Raw genomic sequence first — 23,761 nt, 5'->3', positions numbered from 1 at the left:
GGTGTTGCAGCAGCCTGTGGAGCTGTGCTTGGGGCCATGGCTTAGTGCTGAGTCAAAGGTTGGGCTGGGTGAGCCTGGAGGGCTCTGCCAACACAAGATATTCTGGATTCTGCTACGGAAAGATCTATGGGGAGGCTTCAGTGCTGAGGATGAAAAGACTCTCTGCTAGTTACAGGCAACAAGGATGTGGATAGATGAGTGAGGTGGCACAAGCTGCACAAACTCCTTGGCATTTGCAATCCTTTTCCAACAAGGCTGTTTCATTTCATCAGGAATCACCTTCCTAGGATAAAAATTCCAACCTGACATGCGTAGCTGGATAGCCTCAAACTCACTGAGCATGGTTTGAAACCAAGAGTGAATTTCAAACTACATCTTGAAGTTCTTCACTGTGACTCTTTCCACTCACTTCATCCTTCAGTGACTCACAAGTAATTGTTTGTGTGGGAAGATCAAACAAATGCCTTTTCCACAGCACACAGCATATGGCTTCATGGACTGTATGGATCTAAGATTTACATCCATCCTACCTTTCACTGAACAATACAACCTGTTCTCCAAGCCTTCCACAGGGCCTCGAGTCCATTACTTGCCACTGAGTAATGCAAACATCTTGGTTAAGTCTGGCTCCCAAAATAACAGCAGAAAAGTGCAGCCTTATTTCCCCTCAGCTGCCTTGCTTTTGAGGTAAAAAACAGAGAAGAGAAGCCCCAAATGATATTTTGGTTTGCCCTTGGCATTTTGTTTGAGCAGACATCTGCAGTCCAGGTTCAGGGACCTCTGGAGATAACAAACACAAACCCCTGCAGTTGCTGGGAGAGCCAATGGCATCCTGGGCTGGCTCAGGAGCAGTGTGGGCAGCAGGACAAGGGAGGTTCTTGTGCCCCTGTGCTCAGCACTGCTCAGGCCACCCCTGGAGTGCTGTGTCCAGTTCTGGGCTCCTCAGTTCAAGAGAGATGTTGAGGTGCTGGAAGGTGTTGAGAGAAGGGCAGCAAGGCTGGGGAGGGGCCTGGAGCAGAGCCCTGTGAGGAGAGGCTGAGGGAGCTGGGGGTGTGCAGCCTGCAGCAGAGGAGGCTCAGGCAGAGCTCATTGCTGCCTGCAGCTGCCTGCAGGGAGGCTGTAGCCAGGTGGGGTTGGGCTCTGCTGCCAGGCACCCAGCAACAGAACAAGGGGACACAGTCTCAAGTTGTGCCAGGGCAGGTCTAGGCTGGCTGTTAGGAGGAAGTTGTTGTCAGAGAGAGTGATTGGCATTGGAATGGGCTGCCCAGGGAGGTGGTGGAGTCTGTGTGGCTGGAGGTGTTGCAGCCAAGCCTGGCTGGGGCACTTAGTGCCATGGTCTGGTTGGTTGGGCAGGGCTGGGTGCTAGGTTGGGCTGGCTGAGCTTGGAGCTCTCTTCCAACCTGCTTAGTTCTGTGATTGTCTATTGAAACTATTCCACTTTGCTTAACTGTAGTAGCAAAGGGAGTGGAAGGAGCTCTCCTGGGAATGGTGTCTTCAATGTGAGTTACTCTTGCTGACACAGAATGCTTCAGTACTTTTAAACGTTGAAACAGCCTCAGAAGAGACATTGAGAGATGTAGTGGAGTCCAAATCCCCACCACCATTCTCCAGTCACCTTTGTCCTTGGAAGGTGCTTTAAAATTTCAGGCTCAAAGCTCAGAATCACAGAGTCAGTTACACTGGAAAAGGCTTCTAAAATCATCCAGTCCAATCACTCTCCAACTCGGCCAAGGCTGGGGCTAAACCACCTCCCTCAGCACCACATCTCTGCCTGCTGCAAACACTTCCAGAGATGAGGATTCAGTCACCTCCCCAGGCAGCCTGCTCCAGTGGTTAAGAATCCTTCCAGGGAAGAAGTTTCTTCTCATATCCAACCTAAACCTTCCCTGGGGCAAGTTGAGGCCATTTCTTCTCAGCCTATCACTTGTTACTGGAGAGAAGAGCCCAAAACTCACCTCACTATGAGATAGAGATGTGCTGCACTCCATATAAACCAGTGAGGAACTAGACAGGCTGTAATGGAATGTAGAGACTTGGAGAGAGGTTCAAACCTTGACAAACACCCAGAAAGGTAGAACTGATTAAAACAAGAAACCACTGAATCACAGCATGGTAGGGGCGGGAAGGGACCTGCAGATATCAGCCAGTCCAAAGCAGGATCACCCAGGGCAGGGCACACAGGAGCACAGCCAGGTGGGCTTGGAAAGGCTCCAGAGCAGGAGACTCCACAGCCTCTCTGGGCAGCCTGCTCCAGGCTCCAGCACCCTCACACCAAACAAGTTGCTCCTCATGCTGAGCTGGAACCTCCTGGGTCCCAGCTTGTACCTGTTGTTGCTTGTCCTGTCCCTGGGCAGCACCACCCAGAGCCTGGCACCTTCATCCTGACCCCCAGCCCTCAGCTGGTGATAGACATTGATCAGATCCCTCTCAGCCTTCTCCTCTCCAGCCTAAGCAGCCCCAGGGCTCTCAGCCTTTCTTCACAGCAGAGCTGTTCCAGTCCCTTAGCATCCTCACAGCTCTCTGCTGGACTGTCTCAGTGCCTCTCTTGCACTGGGGAGCCCCAGACTGGGCACAGTATTGCAGCTGTGGTCTGAGCAGGGCAGGGCAGAGGGGGAGCAGAGCCTCCCTAGCCCTGCTGGCCACACTTTTCCTGATGCTTAATGATTTTAATTTAATACTATTAAAAATCACCCATCTGAGCAGCTGAACTGTTGTGTTCTCCTGTTTTTCAGCGGGCTGGGCATCAGAATGACAGAGCCTGTCTACCTCAGTCCTTCCTTCGACAGTGTCTGCAGAGCAGGAGACTCCACAGCCTCTCTGGGCAGCCTGCTCCAGGCCTCCAGCACCCTCACACCAAACAAGTTGCTCCTCATGCTGAGCTGGAACCTCCCATCTTGTACCTGCTGTTGCTTGTCCTGTCCCTGGGCAGCACCACCCAGAGCCTGGCACCTTCATCCTGACCCCCACCCCTCAGATACAGACATTCACAGGAGCTGGAAATGTAGTTCTGCTTGTCCTGTGTGACCAATTAACGAATCCACAGCACAAGCCCTGCAAGAGCCATACTGGTTACTGCTTTGGAGGAAAGAAGATGTTTCCAGCTGCCCTGCTGGGTCTGTGAAGGTCACTGCACACACCAATGAGTTCAGTGCACACACAGCTGCCTTCAAACCGTTTCCCTCAACACCTTCTACATTTCCTGCACAGCAAAAGCATTGCTGCTTGGAGTGAAAAATACCCAAAAACCAACCAACAAACAAACTGGGGCCTGGGGGGGAAGTCCAAAACGACTCAATTAATGCCTGGAAATGTGTTGTAGAACCCAGACTGCCATAAAAGGTGTTTTCAGACTTCAAAGAGCAGCTTCATTGACCAAACCGTTTGCAGCTGCCACTTCTAGGCAAATCGAGTGCCCCTTTTCACCAGCTGAGATGTGTCTGGACGTCCTGCAGCAGAGCTCATACACACACATATATGTACATAGCTTGGTTTTTTTTGGGTCTCATTATTTTTTCTCCAAAGCTCCTGGGGTCTTGTCTCGGCCACAAGCAGTGCGTGGGTGGAAGGATCCATTCCTGCTTCCAACACACAGCCCTGGAGCCCGAGGCTGCAGAGCTGCAAACTTTCAGGCAGCAGTGCCAAGTTATTAGCGGTTCTCTGCTGCTCTTCTCGAACACCATCGACTGGTTTCAGACTTTCTGCTTGTTTTTTTTCTTTAACCCAAGCACTGGAGCAAAGTGTCAGATCTTGGCGTGGGTGTGTTTGGGGCTGTGTTTTGAAGCTAGCTCTCTTGATGGGCATCGCCATTACATGACAATGACATGTTTTGAGCCGGACTGAAAGAAGGGTTTGGCAGCCTTCCCACGCACACAACTGCGGGCAGTTGGAGCTACTGGCAGCCTAGCTACTCCAGATAAAAAGCATGAGGCAAATTCGGAGTTATTTGGAAGCAGAGAGCCTGAACTGCCTCCTAACACTCAGCACTTGGCTATTTCCAGTATCACCGCAACGAGATAAACAGGACAAGGCGGGGGGGGGGGGAGAGCAAAGTCACTTTTCTCTAGCCAACAGCCCCTGGCTGCTTGAAGTGCCGGCAGCAACATCAGCGCTGTGATACAGCAATCGAACCGGCGGGTACCAAACTCCAGCTAGAGAAGGGCGCGGACAGAGAGCCAAAGCGGCGCAAGGCATGCCCGGGGGCAGCAGCGCTGCTGTCAGAGGTAACTCTTTCCATCTTACCGCTTCGTAATCCTCGCTGCCGAAAAGGTACATGGCTCCGGCTCCGCTGCCGGCGGGCGGCCGCAGCTCCCCGAGCGCCTCAAGGCAAGCTCCTCGCCGGCATCTTCCACTTGCGAGCCGCCGCACGGCCCCGCGCTGCTTTCCCACGCCCCAGCCGCTCGCCCAGCGCTGCTCTGGGCCGCGCAAGGCAGGCACCGGCGCTGCGCCCAGCCGCGCAAGGCAGCCGAGCTCCAAGCACCGAGCGGAGCAGCGGCGGCGGCAGCGAACCCGCTCCCACGCTCAGCGCGCTGCCGGCGCCAGTAGCGGGCTCTAGGGCGGGCTCCAGTAGCGAAGTCCAGCTCTAGGGCCGACTCCAACAGCGAAGTCCAGCTCTAGGGCCAACTCCAATAGTGAAGTCCAGCTCTAGGGCCAACTCCAGTAGCGAGCTCTAGGGTGGACTCCAGTAGCGGAGTCCAGCTCTAGGGAGAACGCCAATAGCGGAGTCCAGCTCTAGGGCCAACTCCAGTAGCGGAGTCCAGCTCTAGGGCGGACTCCAGTAGCGGAGTCCAGCTCTAGGAAGAACTCCAGTAGCGGAGTTCAGCTCTAGGGCGGACTCCAGTAGCGGAGTCCAGCTCTAGGGAGAACGCCAATAGCGGAGTCCAGCTCTAGGGAGAACTCCAGTAGCGGAGTCCAGCTCTAGGGAGAACGCCAATAGCGGGTTCCAGGGTGGACTCCAGTAGCGGAGTCCAGCTCTAGGGAGAACTCCAGTAGCGGAGCCCAGCTGCCAGCCCCGGGGCGGGCTCCGGCGCCGAGAGGGGCCGGACGCCCATGCAGGCTGCTGCTCCTCCTCGCACGCCGGCAGCGCTGCCTTGATTGGCTGCGGGGGGAAGCAGGCTCGGGAAGCAGCGGGCGGCAGCCCCCCGGCCTGTGGATGGGGCTGGGAGGTCCCGGGAAGACGGCAGGAGCGGCGTGGATTCGTCACCCAGGGGCGGGGAGGGCAAACCGCTCTGACTCGGAGGAGGTCGGGAACAGGCAGTTCACTACCTGGCTCGCCAGAGCCCATCTAAACCCGTCCCGCAGCCCTCCGGTAGCTCTGCGGAGAGCCGCGCAGCTATCTCATCTCACCGCCTCTCTCTTGAACCAGTCCAGGAGAGTTTTCCATTTGCTCTGCTTCGCTCCACTGCTTCCTTCTCCTGTGGAACTCTCGACTGCTGCTGGCCAAGGACTGCAACTTTATCTCTGTGAAACGATGGCACTGGGGTCACAGCAGAGCTAAACCTGCTGCCTCCTGTGCATGATCCACACCAGCACAGCCTGAGCCCTGCCTCGCTGCTGGCCAGCTGCCAGTCCAGGTACAGCAGAGAAAGCAGCCACAGAGCGGGACAAAAAATGCTGGGGACGAAAAGACTTGGGAAACATTCACCAACAGCATTCCTGCTTTAGTATTAACATAAATCACAGTATCACAGTATCACAGTATCACCAAGGTTGGAAGAGACCTCACAGACCATCAAGTCCAACCCTTTACCACAGAGCTCAAGGCCAGACCATGGCACCAAGTGCCACGTCCAATCCTGCCTTGAACAGCTCCAGGGACGGCGACTCCACCACCTCCCCGGGCAGCCCATTCCAGTGTCCAATGACTCTCTCAGGGAAGAACTTTCTCCTCACCTCCAGCCTAAATTTCCCCTGGCATAGCCTGAGGCTGTGTCCTCTTGTTCTGGTGCTGGCCACCTGAGAGAAGAGAGCAACCTCCTCCTGGCCACAACCTCCCCTCAGGTAGTTGTAGACAGCAATGAGGTCTCCCCTGAGCCTCCTCTTCTCCAGGCTAACCAATCCCAGCTCCCTCAGCCTCTCCTCGTAGGGCTCTGCTCAAGGCCTCTCCCCAGCCTCGTTGCCCTTCTCTGGACATGCTCAAGCATCTCAATGTCCCTCCTAAACTGGGGGGCCCAGAACTGAACACAGCACTCAAGGTGTGGTCTAACCAGTGCAGAGTCCAGGGGCAGAATGACCTCCCTGCTCCTGCTGGCCACACCATTCCTGATGCAGGCCAGGATGCCACTGGCTCTCTTGGCCACCTGGGCACACTGCTGGCTCATGTTCAGGTGGATATCAATCAGCACCCCCAGATCCCTCTCTGTCTGGCTGCTCTCAGCCACTCCGACCCCAGCCTGTATCTCTGCATGGGGTTGTTGTGGCCAAAGTGCAGCACCCTGCACTTGGAGCTATTGAACACCATCCCCTTGGACTCTGCCCATCTGTGCAGGCGGTCAAGGTCCTGCTGCAGAGCCCTTCTGCCCTCCAACCCAGCCACATCTGCCCCCAGCTTGGTGTCATCTGCACACTTGCTGATGACTGACTCCATGCCCTCATCCAGGTCATCTATGAAGATGTTAAAGAGGATGGGGCCCAGCACTGAAGGATGCTTTCAATCACAGAAACACAGAATCGTTTGGATCATAAAAGACCTTTAGGCACATCCAGTCCAACCATTCTCTATCTCTGCCAAGGCTGGGGCTAAACCATGCCCCTCGGCACCACAGCTCTGCCTGCCTCTTTGAGACGCCTCTGGGGATGGGCATTCAAACACCTCCCTGAGCAGCCTGTGCTGGAGATCGCTTTCAGCGAAGAAGCTTCTGCTAATCTCCAACCTAAACCTCCCCTGCTGCAGCCTGAGGCCATTTCCTCTTGTCCTAACACTTGTTACTAGAGCGAGGAGGTTGACTTCCACCTTGCTGTAACCTCGTTTCGTGGAGTTGCAGAGAGCCAGAAGGTCTCCAAGCAGTCTCCTCTTCTCCAAGCTGAACAACCCCAGTTCCCTTCAGCTGCTCCTGACCAGTCCTGCTCTCAAGACCCTTCACCAGAAAACACTGTTCAGGAATATAGCATAAAGTAAGGCAGACACACAGAGACACTGCTCTCTGGGAAAGGCTGTGCCTCCAGCTGGGGAAGAGGCCACCACTTGCCACCCCAAACACCACAGCTTTAAAGTAGCACTTGAAATCATAGAATCAGAGAATCAAGCAGGCTGGAAGAGAGCTCCAAGCTCAGCCAGCCCAACCTAGCACCCAGCCCTGCCCAACCAACCAGACCATGGCACTAAGTGCCCCAGCCAGGCTTGGCTGCAACACCTCCAGCCACACAGACTCCACCACCTCCCTGGGCAGCCCATTCCAATGCCAATCACTCTCTCTGACAACAACTTCCTAACAACATCCAGCCTAAACCTCCCCTGGCACAGCTTGAGGCTGTGTCCCCTTGTTCTGTCCCTGGCTGCCTGGCAGCAGAGCCCAACCCCACCTGGCTACAGCCTCCCTGCAGGCAGCTGCAGGCAGCAATGAGCTCTGCCCTGAGCCTCCTCTGCTGCAGGCTGCACCCCCCCTGTCTACGCAGTGCTCTGAATTCCTGTCAGCTCCCATTGCTGCTGTCGGTGCATCCCATAACCAGTCCCGTGCAGAAGCTGCAGGAGTCCTGCAGGGAGCAGTGTCTGAAGGAGGACATGTGTGGGAATGCACTCGCCCCTTTCTCCCTCAGGCACCTTACAGCTCACACAGCACGCCGAGCAGGGCACCACCAACACACCAGCACTGAGCCCCCTGCCTGCCCTGCTGCTCACCTGCCTGCCCACCCACAGAGCAGCGACCAGGGCAGCCTCCCTGGCACAGCCACCGAGCCAAGCACTTCAGCCTCCCTGCTCCTTCCCTCCCCGTGCTCCCCTCTACCTCCAGCAGCCTGGTTCATGTCAGAAGAGGAGCTCTCAGCCTGCTGAAACAGATCTCTGCCACCCTAGGGGATGTGGCTGACAGTCTGACAGTCTCCTCACAGGTTACCAGCGACAGAGCAAGAGGGAATGGCCTCAAGCTGCGACTAGGTAGGTTTAGACTGGACAAGCAGATCAAGGCAGGTTCTCTCCCCCCTCTACTCTGCCCTGCTGAAACCTCATCTTGAGCACTGCCTTCAGTTTTGGGCTCCCCAGTTGAAGAGAGACAGGGATCTGCTGGAGTGGGTACAGCAGAGGGCTACAAGGATGAGTAGGGGACTGGAGCACTGCCTGAGGAGGAGAGGCTGAGGGACCTGGGGCTGCTTAGTCTGGAGAAGACTGAGAGGGGATTTAATCAATGTTTATCAATATCTGAGGGCTGAGGGTCAGGAGGGGGGAACAGGCTCTGCTCACTGCTCCCTGGGATAGGACAAGGAGCAATGGATGGAAGCTGCAGCACAGGAGGTTCCAGCTCAGCACAAGGGGGAACTTCTTTCCTGTAAGGGTCCCAAAGCCCTGGCACAGGCTGCCCAGAGAGGTTGTGGAGTCTCCTTCTCTGGAGCCTTTCAAGCCCTGTCTGGTTGTTTATCCTCAAGAAGAGGAGGCTCAGGGCAGAGCTCATTGCTGTCTGCAGCTCCCTGAAGGGAGGCTGTAGCCAGGTGGGGTTGGGCTCTGCTGCCAGGCACCCAGCAACAGAACAAGGGGACACAGCCTCAAGCTGTGCCAGGGCAAGTCTAGGCTGGATGTTAGGAGGAAGTTGTTGTCAGAGAGGGTGATTGGCATTGGAATGGGCTGCCCAGGGAGGTGGTGGAGGCACCATCCCTGGAAGTGCTGAAGCCAAGCCTGGCTGGGGCACTTAGTGCCATGGTCTTAGTCCCATGCCACAGGGCTGGGTGCTAGGTTGGATTGGATGAGCTTGGAGGTCACTTCAGGGTTAATCTGGCCATCTATCTGGGCACTTGAGGTTTAACCTGGCAATCCAACTGGTCATTTCATCTTTAATCTGGCAGTCTAACTGGGTACCTCAGGTTTAACCTGGCAGTCTAACTGGGCACTTCAGGTTTAATCTGCCAGTCTAATTGGCCACTTCAGGGTTAATCTGGCAGTCTACCTTGTCACTTCACTTGATAACAATTGCAGATTACCCTTGGACCAAGTGCTCCCAGAAAGTAAGCAAACCATGCACCATTCCTGCAGGGAGGTAGGTAACAGGCATGAAACACTGCTAGAGGCATTTGCCTGTGCACCACTTGTCCAAAGTGGTTGCCACTGTTGGGTGGCTGCAGACACTTAGTAAGTTTTAATGGGCTAAGCTTTGCTGCACAGCTCCTTTGCTGCACAGCTCCTTTGCTGCACAGCTCCTTTGCTGCACAGCTCCTTTAGCACAAAGACAAGGCAGAAAGAAACTCAATGAAATTCAACAAGGGCAAGGGGAGAGTCTTGCAGCAGGGAAAGAACCACCCCAGGGATCAGGATAGGTTGGGGATTGACTGTTGGAAGGCAGCGAAGGGGAATAGGATCTGGGGGTCCCAGTGGATGGGAGGGTGCCCATGAGGCAGCAATGGGCTCTGGTGGCCAGGAGGGCCAGTGCCACTCTGGGGTGGATGAGAAGGGCTGTGCTTAGTAGGTCCAGAGGGGTTCTCCTGCCCCTCTGCTCTGCCCTGCTGAGGCCACATCTGCAGTGCTGTGTCCAGTTCTGGGCACCCAGTTCAAGAGGAACCTCAGGGAGCTGCTGGAGAGAGCCCAGCACAGAGCCACAAAGCTGCTGAAGGGAATGGAACAGCTCTGTTAGGAGCAGAGCCTGAGGGAGCTGGGGCTGTGCTGCTGGCACAGGAGGAGGCTGAGAGGGGACCTCAGCAGTGCTGCTAAGGATGCAAAGGTGAGTGCCAGGAGGCTGGAGCCAGCTCTGCTGGGGGATGCCCAGTGCCAGCACAAGGGGCACTGGTGGAAGCTGAGGCAGAGGAAGTTCCATGGAAGCATGAGGAGGAATTTTTCCCTGTGGGGGTGACAGAGCCTGGCACAGGCTGCCCAGGGGGGCTGTGGAGTCTCCCTCTCTGGAGATATTCCAACCCCACCTGGATGTGTTCCTGTGTGATCTGCTGTAGGTGATGCTGCTGTGGCAGGGGGGTTGGGCTGGATGAGCTTTGGAGGTCCCTTCCAGCCCCTGACACTCTGTGATTCTGTGACCCACTGCCAGCAGCAGGCAAAGCCTGTGCCATCACCCATTGCTTTGCCTGTCTCACACAACTCTTCTAAGCAATGGAAATTTGGGTGCCATAACTTGGTGAGTCCCTTCTTGGATATGGCTCCCACAACTACATGTGGAAAATAGATAAATAAATGAAACCCAAACCAAAAACCTCCTCAGGACTAGCAGAAGTGCCCTCACCAGCAGGCACCAGGAGAACACTTTGCTTTCTAGGCATTACAAGTTCTGGTGGCTTGGTTGTTGGGTTTGGTTTAGCTTCTTTTAACAGCTTCATCTGTTCCTGTTCCCTGGGCATGCCTCTGAAGGCAGGAGGAGGACTGCAGGTCACATCTGCTCAAAGGAGACTCAGGGCACTATTCAGACTGTCACCATAAGTGACTTAGATGTCAGAAGCAATTCTCAGTGCAGACAGAAGGCGCAGCCCGAGCCTGGCAGCCTGCTGAACTGCTCATCGCTCCCTCAGCTGAGGCACCCTGACAGCTACCCAAGCCTGTCCCAGGGCTCCACAAAGCAAATCTCTGCAGAGCTGCTGGGGTTCAGGAGTGGAAAGCCTGCAAAAATGCCCCCCCTGTCAGGGGGTTTAAACTTAGCACAGCACTTGAGGGTGACCCCGTGCTCCACTGCCCGCTCGGTGCTGCTGGTGGCTTTGCTCTGCCTGCCCTTCTCCCCGTGGCTCGCTGTGCTGTGGGCCTGGCCAGCACGGGTAGGATGGTGTCTGCCTGCTGCTGAGCCCTGTGCTGCAGCAGCACAGCCAACAACCTCCTCAGCCACATGCAAAGTGTGAGGGGCAGAGAGAAGCACATTGGAATCAAGGCAGCTGGCAGCAAGCGGCTGGAGAGTCCTGCAGCTGGGAAAGAACCACCCCAGGGATCAGGACAGGTTGGGCATTGACCTGCTGGAAGGCAGCGAAGGGGAATAGGATCTGGGGGTCCCAGTGGATGGGAGGGTGCCCATGAGCCAGCAATTGGTCTGATGGCCAGGAGGGCCAGTGCCATTCTGGGGTTAGCAGGTCAAAAGAGGTTCTCCTGCCCCTCTGCTCTGCCCTGCTGAGGCCACATCTGCAGTGCTGTGTCCAGCTCTGGGCACCCAGTTAAAGAGAGACCTCAAGGAGCTGCTGCAGAGAGCCCAGCATAGAGCCACAAAGCTGCTGAAGGGAATGGAACAGCTCTGCTAGGAGCAGAGCCTGAGGGAGCTGGGGCTGTGCTGCTGGCACAGGAGGAGGCTGAGAGGGGACCTCAGCAGTGCTGCTAAGGATGCAAAGGTGAGTGGCAGGAGGCTGGAGCCAGCTCTGCTGGGGGATGCCAGTGCCAGCACAAGGGGCACTGGTGGAAGCTGAGGCAGAGGAAGTTCCATGGAAGCATGAGGAGGAATTTTTCCCCTGTGAGGTTGACAGAGCCTGGCACAGGCTGCCCAGGGGGGCTGTGGAGTCTCCACCCTCTGAGATATCCAACAAGCCTGGACACACAGATCTGGGCAGCAAGCTTTAGGTGGCCTTCCACTGAGCAAGTGAGTGGACCCAGAGGTGTTTTCCTACCTCAACAAGTCTCTAAAAGCACAACAAACTCACAAAGATCTGATGCACAGTTGCTGTTTCAGTGATTCATTGATGGAATCATAGAATCAGACAGGCTGGAAGAGAGCTCATCCAGCCCAACCTAGCACCCAGCCCTGCCCAGTCACCCAGACCATGGCACTAAGTGCCCCAGCCAGGTTTGGCTGCAACATCTCCATCCACAGCGACTCCACCACCTCCCTGGGCAGCCCATTCCAATGCCAATCACTCTCTCTGACAACAACTTCCTAACAACATCCAGAGTAAATCTGGTGAGGAGAGACTGCAGGAGCTGGGGAGGGTTAGTGTGAAACAGAGGAGGCTGAGGGCAGACCTCATGGCTGGCTGCAGCTACCTGAAGGGACATTGTGGCAGGCTGCTGCTGGGCTCTGCTCACAGGTGGCTGGAGACAGAACAAGGGGGAATGGCCTCAAGCTGAGGCAGGGGGGGGTTAGACTGGACATAAGGAAAAGGTTTTTCACAGAGACAGTAGTGAGGGACTGGGATGAGCTGCCCAGGGAGGTGGTGCAGTCACCCACCCTGGCTGTGTTTCAGGGTGGCTTGGCTGTGGTGCTTGGGGCTATGGTTTAAGGTGAACCTTCTAGAGTGGGGATCTAGGCTGGACGTGGTGATGCTGAGGGGCTGTGCCAGGCTGGCTGGGTCTGTGATGCTGTGATACTCCCAGGCACAAAACCAAAGCCCATCTCCTCCCATTCAATTCCATACACTGTGCAGGATGCCTCTAACTCTCCTTTCCAGTTGGTGCCCCTCCAAAAGAGGGCTGGTAAGGACTCTGTCACAGCAGCAGAGAAGTGTGGCTATGGAATAATGTGATGCCACCATCTCAAGATGTCACCATGCAGCAACTCCCTCAGAGGGCTGCAGCAGCTCTGCTAGGAGGACAGGCTGAGAGAGTTGGGGCTCTGCAGCCTGGAGAAGAGAAGGCTTCCAGGAGGCCTTGGAGCTCCCTTCCAGCAGATCACCTCCTAACCTAAAACTTCAAACAGAATTTACCTTCAGAACAGGCAGCAGTGGGAAGTGGGAGGAGGCAGAATGCAGGCAGATGGAGCTGCTGCAATGGGATCTAGGCCAGTGTAACCCTAAGCACAACTCCAGGCTGGGGGGGGAATGGCTGAGAGCAGCCCTGAGGAACAGGACCTGGGGGGCTGGGTTGGTGAAAAGCTCAACAGGAGCCTGCAGGGTGAGTGCAGCTCAGACACAACCCTGTGCTGGGCTGCAGCAAGAGCAGTGTGGGCACAGGACAAGGGAGGGGATTCTGCCCCTTGGCTCTGCTCTCCTCACACCCCACCTGCAGTCCTGGGGGCAGTTCTGCAGCCCCAGCACAAGCAGGACATGGAAGTGTTGGAGGCAGTGCAGAGGAGGCCACCAAGATGCTGAGAGGGCTGCAGCAGCTCTGCTCTGAGCACAGGCTGAGAGAGTTAGGGCTGTGCAGGCTGGAGAAGAGAAGGCTTCCAGGAGACCTTGGAGTGGCCTTCCAGGATCTGAAGGGGGCTGCAGGAGGGCTGGGGAGGGACTATTGACAAGGTGTGGTGATGAGAGGAGGAGGAGGAATGGGTTTGAAGTGGCAGAGGGGAGATTGAAAGTGGCTGTTAGGAAGAAGTTGTTTGCAGTGAGGGTGGTGAGACACTGGCACAGGTTGAGGGTGGTGAGACACTGGCACAGGTTGCCCAGGGAGGTGGTGGAGCACAGAAGCACCCAATGTGATCAAAGATCACATTGGGTGCTTCTGTGCTCCACCACCTCCCTGGAGGTGTTCAAGGCCAGGTTGGATGAGGTCTTGAGTGACCTGTTCCAGTGGGAGGTGTCCCTGCCTATGGCAGGGGATTGGAGCTGACTGAGCTTTGAGCTCCCTTCCACCCTAACCCATTCTATCATCCTGTAAGATCCACATCACATCTTAAACATCCAACCCAAGCTTCAGATGAATGAAGAATAACCCCAAGGCTGCAAGCACAGCCATGGAACTCCTGGAATGCTGTTTAAATCCTATTTTTAACCAAGCACCAAAGCTGCTTATCCTTGGCAGGTTGTTATTGGTTATTATGGTTACCATGCTCTGACACAGCCCCAGCTGCCTGCCCCTTTCTATTTCAGGATACAGCAGTGATAACAGCAGGCTTCTCAGCCTGCTAACCTATAGGCATCAGGGCCACAGGCTATCTCCTCCTGTGCTGCAAGATAAGGTGAGTGTGCTCCCACAGGGTCACAGAAACAGCAAGCTGCCAACCCTGGCTGTGTTTGAGGGTGGTCTGGATGTAGTGCTTAGGGATATGATTTGAGGTGAAGCTTGTAGAGTATCATAGAATCACAGAATCAAGCAGGTTGGAAGAGAGCTCCAAGCTCAGCCAGCCCAACCTAGCACCCAGCCCTGCCCAACCAACCAGACCATGGCACTAAGTGCTCCAGCCAGGCTTGGCTTCAACACCTCCAGCCACACAGACTCCACCACCTCCCTGGGCAGCCCATTCCAATGCCAATCACTCTCTCTGGGAAGAACTTCCTAACAACATCCAGCCTAGACCTGCCCTGGCACAGCTTCAGACTGTGTCCCCTTGTTCTGTTGCTGTTTGCCTGGCAGCAGAGCCCAACCCCACCTGGCTACAGCCTCCCTGCAGGGAGCTGCAGACAGCAATGAGCTCTGCCCTGAGCCTCCTCTGCTGCAGACTGCACACCCCCAGCTCCCTCAGCCTCTCCTCACAGCCCTCAGGCTGCTTTGCTTCAGAGAGTGGTGGTGAATGGTGCCACATCCAGCTGGCACTGGTGGTGTGCCCCAGGGAGCAGTGCTGGGCACAGTCCTTTTCAGTGTCTTTACTGACGATCTGGAGTAGTAGATTGAGTCCAGCATCAGCAAGTTTGCAGATGACACCAAGCCAGGAGCAGCTGTGGAGCTGTTGGAGGGTAGGAGAGCCCTGCAGAGGGACCTGGCCAGGCTGGATGGGTGGGCAGAGGCCAATGGGATGAGACTGAACAAGGCCAAGTGCAGGGTTCTGCACTTTGGCCACAACAACCCCAAGCAGCACTGCAGGATGGGGACTGAGTGGCTGAGAGCAGCCAGGCAGAGAGGGAGCTGGGGGTGCTGGGAGAGAGGAGCTGAAGAGGAGGCAGCAGTGCCCAGGTGGGCAGCAGAGCCAATGGCATCCTGGGCTGGCTCAGGAGCAGTGTGGCCAGCAGGACAAGGGAGGTTCTTGTGCCTCTGTGCTCAGCACTGCTCAGGCCACCCCTGGAGTGCTGTGTCCAGTTCTGGGCTCCTGAATTCAAGAGAGATGTTGAGGTGCTGGAAGGTGTCCAGAGAAGGGCAAATGCTTCCTAACATCCAGCCTGGCGCAGCTTCAGGCCATGCCCTCTCTTGGCACAAGTTGCCTGGCAGCAGAGCCTGAGCCCCACCTGACTACAGCTTCCCTTCAGGTAGCTGTAGAGAGTGCTGAGGTCCCCCTGAGTCTCCTCTTCTGCAGGCTGAACCCCCCCAGCTCCCTCAGCCTCTCCCCATCAGCCTTCCCCTCCAGCCCCCTCCCCAGTCTCGTTGCTCTCCTCTGGCCCCGCTCCAGCCCCTCAATGTCTCTCTTGCAGTGAGGGCTCAGAGCTGCACACAGAGCTGGAGGTGAGGCCTGCCCAGTGCCAGGGCAGGGCAGAATGACAGCCCTGCTGCTGCTGCCCACACTGCTCCTGGTCCAGGCCAGGATGCCACTGGCTTTCTGTGCCAGCTGGGCACACTGCTGCCTCATGCCCAGCTGCTGTCTCCCAGCACTGCCAGCTCCCTCTCTGCCAGGCTGCTCCCCAGCCACTCTGTAGCTGCACAGGGTGATTGTGCCCAAAGCATGGCACCCTGCCCTTGGTCCTGTTGAATCTCATCCCACTGGCCTCAGCCCACTGACCCAGCCTGGCCAGGTCCCTCTGCAGCCTCCTCCTACCCTCCAGCAGATCACCTCCCTCCCAGCTGGATGTCATGCACAGATTTACTGACAGTAGACTCCATCCCCTCACCCAGTAGACTCCATCCCCTCACCCAGGGCATCCAGAAGGGTGATGAATACTGGGCCCAGTACTCATGGGTGTGCCCAGCAGGTTGAGGGAGAAAAGTTTTCCTCCTCCCTCCTCCTCCTCCTCCTCCACCACCACCTAAAGTATTGTGTCCAGCTCTGGGCTCCCCAGTTCAAGAGGGACAGAGAGCTGCTGGAGAGAGTGCAGCTGGGGGCACAGAGATGCTGAAGGAGCAGAGGCTGAGACTTGGGGCTGCTCAGCCTGAAGAGGACTGAGAGGAGATCTTCCCAGTGCTGACCAGTAGCCAGAGGGTGGGGTGGGGAGGGTGGGGCTGGGCTCTTTTCAGTGTCAGGGCAAGGGGCAAGAGGCACAAGCTCCAACACTGGGGGCTCCCCTTAAGGAAAAATGCCTTTACTTAGAGGAGGAGAGCACTGGAAGAGCCCAGAGGAGCTCTCTGGAGGCTTCCAAAACCCACCCAGACATGCTCCTGTGCAACCTGCTCCAGGTGAACCTGCTCCAGCAGAGGGGTTGGACTGACTGATCCGCAGAGGTCCCTTCCAGGCCACACCATCCTGTGACTCTGTGATTTGTCCCAGCCCCTCTGGGGCTCAGCAGCTGCCTGGCTGCTCCCTGGCCCCCAGAGGAGCCCAGAGAGTGCCCAGACTGTCCCAGCCTGGCACCTGCAGCTCCAGCAGCACCAGCTGGCTCCCAGGAAGGTCTGCTGTAAGCACCCAGCACTCCTGGGAGCTCTGCAAGGCTGCTTTCAATTGGCCATTGGAGTGAAGATGCCTGAGAAGTGCAACTAACAGATGGAAAGGAGGATTGCATAAACCTTCTCCTAAGGAAAGCAACCTAAAGAGCCAGAGCTGTTCTACAGAGACTCTCCCTGGGCCCCAGGCTGGTGGCAGGAGCAGCACTGTAAGCTCTGAGCTGGCAGGCAGCACTGCAGAGTGTGGCACCTCTGCCACACTGCACTGCTGGCTGGCACCAAGCAGCTGCAGGTGTGATCACAGAATCACAGCAGCATGCAGGCTGGCACAGCCCCTCAGCATCACCAAGTCCAACCCAGAACCCTGCTCTAGAAGGTTCACCTTAAACCATAGCCCCAAGCACCACAGCCAAACCACCCTGAAACACAGCCAGGCTGGGTGACTCCAGCACCAACCTGGGCAGCTCATCCCAGTCCCTCACTACTGTCTCTGTGAAAAACCTTTTCTTTATGTCCAGTCTAAACCTCCCCTGCCTCAGCTTGAGGCCATTCCCCCTTCTTCTATCTCCAATTCCCTGTGAGCAGAGCCCAGCAGCAGCCTCTCCACAACCTCCTTTCAGGTAGCTGCAGCCAGCCATGAGGTCTGCCCTCAGCCTCCTCTGTTTCACACTAACCCTCCCCAGCTCCTGCAGTCTCTCCTCACCAGATTTACTCCCCAGGCCCTTGCCAGCTTCCTTGCCCTCCTCTGCTCTGCCTCCAGCACCTCCACATCTCTCTTGTGTTGAGGTGCCCAAAGCTGAACCCAGCACTGGAGCTGTGGCCTCAGCAGAGCAGAGTGCAAGGGCACAATCCCCTCCCTGCTGCTGCTGCACACAGCATTGCTGATGCCAGCCAGGATGCCTTTGGCTTTCTTGGCCACCTGGGCACACTGCTGGCTCCTGTTCAGCTGCCTGGGCACACTGCTGGCTCATGTTCAGCTGTCTGGGCACTGCTGGCTCCTGTTCAGCTGCTTGTCCATTGCAACCCCCAGGTCCCTTTCTGCAGGCAGTTTCCAGCCACACTGCCCCAAGCCTGTAGCATTGCTTGGAGCTGTTGTGGCCCAAGTGCAGGAGCTGCCATTTGGCCCTGCTGAAACTCATCCCATTAATGCTGGCACAAGGATCCAGCCTGCCCAAGTCCCTCTGCAGAGCCTCTCTACCCCCATTCAGACCACACAGCCTCCTAACTTGGTGTCATTGCAAACCTCCTGCTGACACTCTCTGTGCCCGAGTCAAGGTCAAGAATCAATGTGCTGCAGAGCACAGTGGGCAGGTTGCAGCAGTGGGGCAGCAAAGCTTGCAGAGAGAAATCACTCCTGTGAGAAAGGACTGCAGGAGTCAGGACACAGACCCCTGCAGGAAGCCAGCATGCACCTGGCACAGCAAAAGCTCTGCTCTGGACTGCAGCACCTGCTGCACCTCTGCCCCTGCACTCAGCACTGGGCAGGCCAAGCCCTGAGTACTGCCTGCAGCCCTGCAGCTCCTCACAGCTGAGTTTGGCTCCCAGGCTCCCAGGCAAGCCTCCCAAGAAGGCAAGCTGGGCTCCTGCCCTCTTCACAATGAAACGTCCTGGGAACTGCCACTGCTCTCCAGCTAGGGAAAGGACTGTGCCCCTGCACCCCACTGTGGCACTGCTGAGGCCACAGCTTGAGTACTGGGTGCAGTTTTGGGGTCTTCATGCACAAAGGTCTTTGAGAGGCTGGAGCAGGTCCAGAGAAGGGCAATGAAGCTGGGGAAGGGTCTGGGGAGGAGCAGCTGAGGGAGCTGGTAGTGGTTAGTCTGGAGGAGGCTGAGGAGAGACCTCACTGCTCTCTCAAGCTGCCTGAAAGGAAGCTGGAGCCAGCTGGGGTTGGGCTCTTCTCCCAGGTAACAAGAGATAGGAAGAAAGGAAATGGTCTCAAGGTGCCCCCCAGAAGGTTTAGGTTGGACATTAGATGGAACTTCTTCCTGAAAGGGTTCTCTAAGAAAGCAAAAGGCTCACAGATGACACCAAGCTGGGGGCAGATGTGGCTGGGTTGGAGGGCAGAAGGGCTCTGCAGTGGGACCTTGACTGCCTGGACAGATGGGCAGAGTCCAAGGGGATGGTGTTCAATAGCTCCAAGTGCAGGGTGCTGCACTTTGGCCACAGCAACCCCATGCAGAGATACAGGCTGGGGTCGGAGTGGCTGAGAGCAGCCAGACAGAGAGGGATCTGGGGGTGCTGATTGATACCTGCCTGAACATGAGCCAGCAGTGTGCCCAGGTGGCCAAGAGAGCCAGTGGCATCCTGGCCTGCATCAGGAATGGTGTGGCCAGCAGGAGCAGGGAGGTCATTCTGCCCCTGTACTCTGCACTGGTTAGACCACACCTTGAGTGCTGTGTTCAGTTCTGGGCCCCCCAGTTTAGGAGGGACATTGAGATGCTTGAGCATGTCCAGAGAAGGGCAACGAGGCTGGGGAGAGGCCTTGAGCACAGCCCTACGAGGAGAGGCTGAGGGAGCTGGGATTGGTTAGCCTGGAGAAGAGGAGGCTCAGGGGAGACCTCATTGCTGTCTGCAACTACCTGAGGGGAGGTTGTGGCCAGGAGGAGGTTGCTCTCTTCTCTCAGGTGGCCAGCACCAGAACGAGAGGACACAGCCTCAGGCTGCGCCAGGGGAGATTTAGGCTGGAGGTGAGGAGAAAGTTCTTCCCTGAGAGAGTCATTGGACACTGGAATGGGCTGCCCGGGGAGGTGGTGGAGTCGCCGTCCCTGGAGCTGTTCAAGGCAGGACTGGACGTGGCACTTGGTGCCATGGTCTGGCCTTGAGCTCTGTGCTAAAGGGTTGGACTTGATGGTCTGTGAGGTCTCTTCCAACCCTGATGATACTGGGATGCTGTGATACTGTGTGTTTGGATCTCCAGCCCTGGAGGAGTTGCCAAGAGGCAGAGCTGTGGTGCTGAGGGCCATGGTTTAGCCCCAGGCTTGGCAGAGGTAGAGATTGGTTGTGCTCAGTGATCCTAAAGAGCTTTTCCAACTGGAGCAAATCCATCCTGAAAAAGTCTGTCACAAGGACTGTGTCTTTAGTGCCAATGTGTCAGTGGTCTGGGTTAGAGGGGACCTCCAAAGGCCATCCAGCCCAACTCCCCTGCAGGCAACAGGGACAGCCTACCTTAGATCAAGCTGCATGGAGCCTTGGGAACTTGACCTTTAATGTATCTCCAGCAATAGGTCTCAAGAAACCTCCCTGGGCAACCTGTTGCAGGGTTCCAGCAGCCTCCTGCTGCAGAACTTGTTCCTCACAGCCAATCTCCATCTGCTCTGCTCTGCTTTGCAGCCATTGCCCTCGTCCTGTCCCTGCAGCCCTTTGCAAACAGTCTCTCTGCAGCCTGCCTGTAGCCCCTTCAGGTCCTGGCAGGTTGCTCTTAGGTCTGCCTGGAGCCTTCTCTTCTCCAGGCTGCACACCCCCAGCTCCCTCAGCCTGTCCCCATAGCAGAGCTGCTCCAAGCCTTGAGCATCTTTGTGGCTCTCCTCTGGACTCTCTCCATCAGGTCCCTTGTAGCATTTTAATGTTACCACTTCAATTGACCTGAGTACTTCAGGGGTCATGTAGAAGAGACAACCTGAGACACACAGTGCCAAAAGAAGATCCCATTAAATGCCTGACCTGGATGTCTGCTCAGCTCCAGACTTGGTACCTACTTTGGATGCAACACCTGCCATCAAGGGGTGATCAGTAGTCAGTGTGCCAGACATGCCAGCTCAGGAGAGACAGGGACCTGCTGGAGAGAGTCCAGCAGAGAGCTGTGAGGATGCTAAGGGACTGGAACAGCTCTGCTGTGAAGAAAAGCTGAGAGCCCTGGGGCTGCTTAGGCTGCAGAGGAGAAGGCTGAGAGGGATCTGATCAATGTCTATCACCAGCTGAGGGGTGGGGGTCAGGATGAAGGTGCCAGGCTCTGGGTGGTGCTGCCCAGGGACAGGACAAGCAACAACAGGTACAAGCTGGGACCCAGGAGGTTCCAGCTCAGCATGAGGAGCAACTTGTTTGGTGTGAGGGTGCTGGAGCCTGGAGCAGGCTGCCCAGAGAGGCTGTGGAGTCTCCTGCTCTGGAGCCTTTCCAAGCCCACCTGGCTGTGCTCCTGTGTGCCCTGCTCAGGGTGGTGCTGCTGTGGCAGGGGGCTGGGACTGGCTGATGCCTGCAGGTCCCTTCCAACCCCTACTGTTCTGTGATTCTGGACTCTTAAGGATCTTTTCCAGCCTAAAGCTGTGATTGCACAAGCAGCTGAGGTCTGCCCTTCTAAGCATACATACTGAGGCCAAGCTGTGCCCTCTCCCACCTGATGGCACACCTGCTGCAGCACCCACTGCTGCATCATCCCCCTCTGACAAAGACCCCAGCAAGTTGCCACAAGTGAGTGAAGCTGTCCACAGGAGAAGCATGTGATGCTTGGCAGCACTCAGCTTCCCACGTGGAGATCCCAAATAATCCACCAACAGGAGCAACCCAAATCTGATTTCCCACCAGAAGCCAGCTGTGGAGCAGCCATCACACCAGACACTGTCCCTGAGTCACCCTGTGCCTGTGGCTCCCTTCTTCCACTGCAGCTATCTCCATACCTCTGCTGACAGCTGCAGGAAGCAGCCAGTGTAAGCCAAACTTTAAACACACCCACAGGATGCTGTGGTCAGAAAAGCTCTTTCAGCTCAGCCAGCACAACCATTCTCTAACTCTGCCCAGCCTGGGGCTACACCATGGCCCTCAGCACCACAGCTCTGCCTCTTCAGACACCCCCAGGGATGGGAATTCAGCCACCTTCCTGGGCAGCTTATTTGGCCTGTGCCACTTTTCCTACAACTCCATCCTTTGTTGCTAAGAGTGTAAAAAAGAGACCAGAGGAGATCCAATTAAAACCTAAACCAAGCCTCACTCTGACACCCACCTGGATGCTGTGTTCCAAGCCCAGCTCCAGTGGGGTTCCTGCTGCTTACAGTCCCTGGCCCCAGGGTACATGGAGCTGCTCATACACCACCAAATCAACACTCCTGAGCAGGTTACAACCTCAAGCAACCCCCCAAAAATGCAGTGTCTGTAAAGCAAACCAATGTACTTCACAGTGCTGCCAGCAGAGACTGCCCTTGCTCTTGTATGGAGCAGCAAACAACTCAGCACACGACCAGCAACAGCCTCCTGAGTCTGAACTGTTCCAGCAGGGAGGGAGCCAGAAGTGCTCTCGGGCAGGCACCTCTGAGCACCTTCCCCTGCCCTCAGCTCCAGCCTTTGGCAAGGCTGCAGGGTGAGAGTGTGTTTGGAAAAGCTCAGATGTCATTTGGACTCCCAGGCAAAGGCTGGCACATGGAGGCTGAGGGAGCTGGGGGGGTGCAGCCTGCAGCAGAGGAGGCTCAGGGCAGAGCTCATTGCTGCCTGCAGCTGCCTGCAGGGAGGCTGTAGCCAGGTGGGGTTGGGCTCTGCTGCCAGGCAAGCAGCAACAGAACAAGGAGCGGTGCCAGGGGAGTTTCAGGCTGGATGTTGTTAGGAAGTTGTTGTCAGAGAGAGTGATTGGCATTGGAATGGGCTGCCCAGGGAGGTGGTGGAGTCTCTGTGGCTGGAGGTGTTGCAGCCAAGCCTGGCTGGGGCACTTAGTGCCATGGTCTGGTTGGTTGGGCAGGGCTGGGTGCTAGGTTGGGCTGGCTGAGCTTGGAGCTCTCTGCCAGCCTGCTTGATTCTCTGACTGATTGATTGATTCTCTGAGTTGAGCTGGGCCAGACGAGAGCACAGGGAAGCAGCTCAGCTGCAGTCGAGGCAGCTCACAAGGCAGCCCTGGCCAGCAGCTGGGCTGTGCTGCTCCAGCAGATGCTCACCCCTGCACTGCTGTGCTCAGTCTGAGGAGACAGCAGGCCTCTGGGGAGCACATCAGCCCTGCTCCATGGGGTTCCAGCCCTCCCAGCAGCAACACAATCCCTCTGTCAAGGACCTGCAGCAAGGGGAACTGCAGCCAAACCTGCACTCTCCATCCTTGCAGCTCCTTCTCTGCCCAGAGCCTGGCTTGCAGCACCCAGCTCACCCCTGCATGGAGCAGCACTGCTGGCTGGCAGCTTCTCTCTGCTGCAGCCCTTACACCAGGTTACAGCTCAGCAGAGAACCCACCACCACCAACTACCAAGCCACAGCAGGAGGGTTCCACCGGGTGCTGCGGGAAGGGAGCCTGCAGGCTTGCAGCTGACACACAGCATCCAGAGCCTCCTGCTGGCACAGGGCACCTCACTGTGCTGCCACAAAGGAGCCATGGGAAGGATCAGGGAGATCAGACAGCTTGATCTTCGTGGGCATGGCCTTGGTTTCATTTTGCTTCCCCCCTCCTGAACAGAGCTGTTAGGCATTTGAGCTCTGTGAAAGGTAAGCTCTGCCTGAGCACAACCCAGGGTACATAGGTGACAAGTTCTGGTAGAAGATACATTCAAATGAACCTTGGTTATGGCTCCTTGTAAAACCTATCAGCCTAGACCCCACCTCGTTAGGCACAGGAGCAGTGCAGCACAGGCTGGCATTAGCAGCTCACATCACACAAGACACCCTTGGCCCTAAGGAGTTTAAGAGCTTGCAAGATCAGGGTTGTAGCTGGAAAGCTGCCTGGTAGAGAAAGACTTGAGAGTGCTGCTCGACAGCTGGATGAAGATGAGCCAGAGTGTGCCCAGGTGGCCAGCATCCTGGCCTGGATCAGCAACACTGTGGCCAGCAGGAGCAGGGAAGTGACTGTGCCCATGGACCCGGCACTGGGGAGGCCACAGCTTGAGTGCTGGGTGCAGTTCTGAGGGCTCTCATTTCAAGAACGGCACTGAGGGGCTGCAGCAGGTCCAGAGAAGGGCAACAGAGCTGGGGAAGGGTCTGGAGCACAGGGCTGGGGAGGAGCAGCTGAGGGAGCTGGAGAAGGGTCTGGAGCACAGGGCTGGGGAGGAGCAGCTGAGGGAGCTGGAGAAGGGTTTGGAGCACAGGGCTGGGGAGGAGCAGCAGAGGGAGCTGGAGAAGGGTTTGGAGCACAGGGCTGGGGAGGAGCAGCTGAAGGAGCTGGAGAAGGGTCTGGAGCACAGGGCTGGGGAGGAGCAGCAGAGGGAGCTGGGGGTGTTTAGGATGGAGGAGGCTGTAGAGACCTCACTGCTCTCCACAGCTCCCTGAAAGGAGGTTGCAGTCAGGTGGGAATTGGTCTCTTCTCTCAGGTAAATGATGAGAGGAAATGGCCTCAAGATGCCCCAGGGCAAGTTCAGGTTTAGAAGCAACTTCTTCCCTGAAAGGGTTCTCAAGCACTGGCAGAGGCTGCCCAGGGAG

The 23,761-nt window shown here is 56.5% G+C and overlaps 1 protein-coding gene across 3 annotated transcripts in view; it reads right to left on the bottom strand.

Annotated features, from left to right (window-relative positions):
- CACNB2 (calcium voltage-gated channel auxiliary subunit beta 2) overlaps window positions 1–23,761 on the bottom strand; it is a 345,847-nt gene that overhangs the window by 146,145 nt on the left and 175,941 nt on the right. The window contains exon 1 of one of the 3 annotated variants that reach the window (XM_064162347.1): window positions 4,240–4,479. The exons of the other annotated variants lie outside the window; for them this stretch is intronic. Coding sequence (XP_064018417.1) covers window positions 4,240–4,272 — 33 coding nt within the window. The 5' untranslated portion in view covers window positions 4,273–4,479. Of the gene's footprint in view, window positions 1–4,239; window positions 4,480–23,761 lie in introns of those variants that run through there. 3 annotated transcript variants of the gene reach the window in all.

The sequence above is a fragment of the Pogoniulus pusillus genome, chromosome 23 (genome assembly GCF_015220805.1).
Source record: "Pogoniulus pusillus isolate bPogPus1 chromosome 23, bPogPus1.pri, whole genome shotgun sequence".
Classification (NCBI taxonomy): domain Eukaryota; kingdom Metazoa; phylum Chordata; class Aves; order Piciformes; family Lybiidae; genus Pogoniulus; species Pogoniulus pusillus.
Note: the sequence above shows the minus strand (reverse complement) of the source record. Positions and strands in the feature narration are given on the sequence as shown.